Source organism: Emiliania huxleyi, assembly GCF_000372725.1.
Source record: "Emiliania huxleyi CCMP1516 unplaced genomic scaffold EMIHUscaffold_2333, whole genome shotgun sequence".
Taxonomy (NCBI): domain Eukaryota; phylum Haptophyta; order Isochrysidales; family Noelaerhabdaceae; genus Emiliania; species Emiliania huxleyi.
The window spans coordinates 1-2724 of record NW_005200305.1 but is presented as its reverse complement, the minus strand read 5'-3'; the positions used below and the strand labels follow the sequence as shown (position 1 = coordinate 2724).

The window sequence follows — 2724 nt, the reverse complement described above, 5'->3', positions numbered from 1 at the left end:
AGCCTCTACAACAAACTCACAACAAAATCGCGCTCTACATCGCTCTACAACGGAGGCGCCTCGTCACGCGGCGGATGTAGCAGCTCTACAGCTCTACAGCGCTCCAGAGCGCTCTACATCTCTACAGCTCTACAGCGCTCTACACTATACATCCTCCCTCAGCAGAGAGAGGCTGCGCCGAGAGAGAGAGGCTGGCTTGGGGGCACAGGCCTTCAGAGGGTCGGCCCAGGTACCCTCTGAGCCGCTCGTGGATGGCCTCTCTTGGCACAGAGGGTAACCCTCTGAGACGAGCAGATCTGGGCCCCCTTGCCTCAGACACCCCCCCCCCCCCCCTCTCATGCAACCCCGCAGTTCGCCGACGGCCGAGCGTGTGGGATAGCCAGCTGGCTGGCATTGGAGCTCTTCTCGTGACGAACTTGAGCTTATTCCAGCCATAGTCATCGTCTACGATCCACATGCAGACTGCCGGTGACAGCATGCACCTTGAGAGGTTCAACCCGAGGTGTGTTGCTCAATGCTCTGCGCGTTTGCTTGTGATCGTGGATTTCAAGGTCCCAATCCTCGCGGCTGAGGATTGACACCGTTCGCTCGCGTGAGATTTTTGAGCGGCAGATGAACCAGCGCTGGAGCCCATCACGGCACATGCTGGAGGAAGGAGGGCAAGGGTTTTGCAGATTCTCCGACTCACGCCCGCTGCTGCTGACCGTGCGTGGCTACTGTTGAGAGGGTTTCTCATGTGGCGTCGGGCGTGCGAGTGAGCGGTCTCGCGCGCATGCATCTATATCTTGAGTGTCCTGTCTCTCTCGCTAGTGGCACCACACACTGTCCTGCGGGGGTGCTCATGACAGCAGCAATGACAGCAGCAATGACAGCGGCAATGACAGCAGCAATGACAGCAGCAATGACAGCACAGCAGCAGCAACGACAGCGATGACAGCAGCAATGACAGCAGGAATGACAGCTGCGCAATTACAGCAGCAGTGACAGTTGGACCGTCGGGGATGGTTACGACAGCAGCAACGACAGCAGCAACGACAGCAGCAACGACAGCTGGTGACAGCTGGTGACAGCTGGTAACAGCTGGTGACAGCTGGTGACAGGTAGGTGTCACTGTCGCTGTCGTTTGCTGTATGACAGCTGGCAGCTGTCATGACAGCGGCTAACCGTCATGACAGCGGCTAACCGTCATGACGTGAACTCTCCATAGTCTCTCAGTCTAGCGACCTGCCTCCAGCTTCTCGCTGGCAGTCTCTCACTACCACAGGCACACTGACACAGGGGTGGCAGAAATTCTTGCAATGGGCGGTCTTAGAGCTCGTGGAATTCTTTTTTCCATATCCTCAAGGAGCATCCGAGCCTGCGAGCGTCCTTTTGCCTTACATCAGTCATCAGTCGACATGCTTTACAAGACCTGCGCCCTCGCCATCATCGTGGCCACGTCCGCCGCACCGACTCCTCCCGTCGTGGACAACAAGCGGAAGCTTGGCGGCACCGTCGACGACGGCTTCATGGGTTTCGCCACGGCACAGCACTCGCAGGAGGCCCTCGCTCAGCAGTGGCGCGAGAACTGCCCGCCATGCCCGACCGGCGGCTTCTGCTGCCCGGCGCTGGGATGTAAGATCACCGAGACCGTCAAGACGGGTACCGACGAGGGCGCCTACCAGGCCGAGTTGTGGGCGGAGACCCCGTTCCCGTGGTACGAGATGCCTGTCGTTCCGGTCCTCTCGGCGACACACCCAGTCTGGACCTTCCTCCAGATTAACAAGCAGTGGTGGCTGTACTGCTTCTTCAACGATGGCAAAGCTGCGCCCGCGGCGATGCCGCCGACGGCCGCGGCGGCGGCGGAGCCCACGGCGGCTGCGGCGACCAAGCCTCCGATGGCCAAGGTCGGTGCCGATGCAGACGAGCACGGCTGCCGCGCCAGCGCTGGCTTCGCGTGGTGTGCAGCCAAGGGCAAGTGCCTCCGGAGTTGGGAGGAGAGCTGTAGCAGCGAGCGTGGCGGGAGCCGCCGCCTCGACGCGGCGCCGGCGCTCGCGCTGCAGAGTCCGGGCGCCAAGGGCGATCCGCTCACGCTGGACGGCGGGTACCTCGGCGGCCAGGTGACAGCGGCGCCCGACAAGCCCGGCGCCCCCGCGTCGTGGACGCAATTCGCCGGTCTCGGCCTGGTCACGGGCGGCAAGTACGTCGCCGCAGGCGTCGAGACGGGCCTCGATTGGATCACGGGCGGCGCCTTCCAGGGCTCCTCCAACTCGGTGGTAAACACCGCGAACAGGTTCACCGCGCTTGACTCGGACACGGCAAACGACTTTGCCACCCTGAGCGAGGGTGGGACGGTCGGATGAGCGCCCTGTCGCCTCTCTCTGACTCTGTGCTGGGGCAGCTGGGACGTGTGCCCGCGGGCGCGCTCGGCGCTGCGGCTCTCGCTCGTGTCGACCCCAGCGTGTCAAACTTTGCTACACTGCCCCGCATCGCATCGTGGTGTCGTAGTGTTCATTATTCCTCCACTATTCCTTGAGCAGAAAACACTCTCCACTGTAGTCTGTGCGACGGTGTATCATTCACTTTATGCCACCGTTGCATATCCGGATATGCAACGGCGGAAAACCGGTGAACCCTCCCCAAGGGGAAAGGCGGGGGGGTTTCCAACCCGCGACAACCCCCGGCTGGGTTTTTTTGCCCCCAAACCAACTGGCGGGATTTCCAATCCAAGACCCAAGGGGGTTT

At 61.7% G+C, this 2724-nt stretch overlaps 1 protein-coding gene across 1 annotated transcript; it reads left to right on the top strand.

Annotated features, from left to right (window-relative positions):
• The first annotated feature begins 1359 nt into the window (after positions 1–1359).
• Positions 1360–2652, top strand: EMIHUDRAFT_447196 (hypothetical protein). The gene has a single exon (XM_005779249.1). The coding sequence runs from the start codon at positions 1398–1400 to the stop codon at positions 2340–2342; it is 945 nt and encodes a 314-aa protein (XP_005779306.1). The 5' UTR covers positions 1360–1397; the 3' UTR covers positions 2343–2652.
• The last annotated feature ends 72 nt before the right edge of the window (positions 2653–2724 follow it).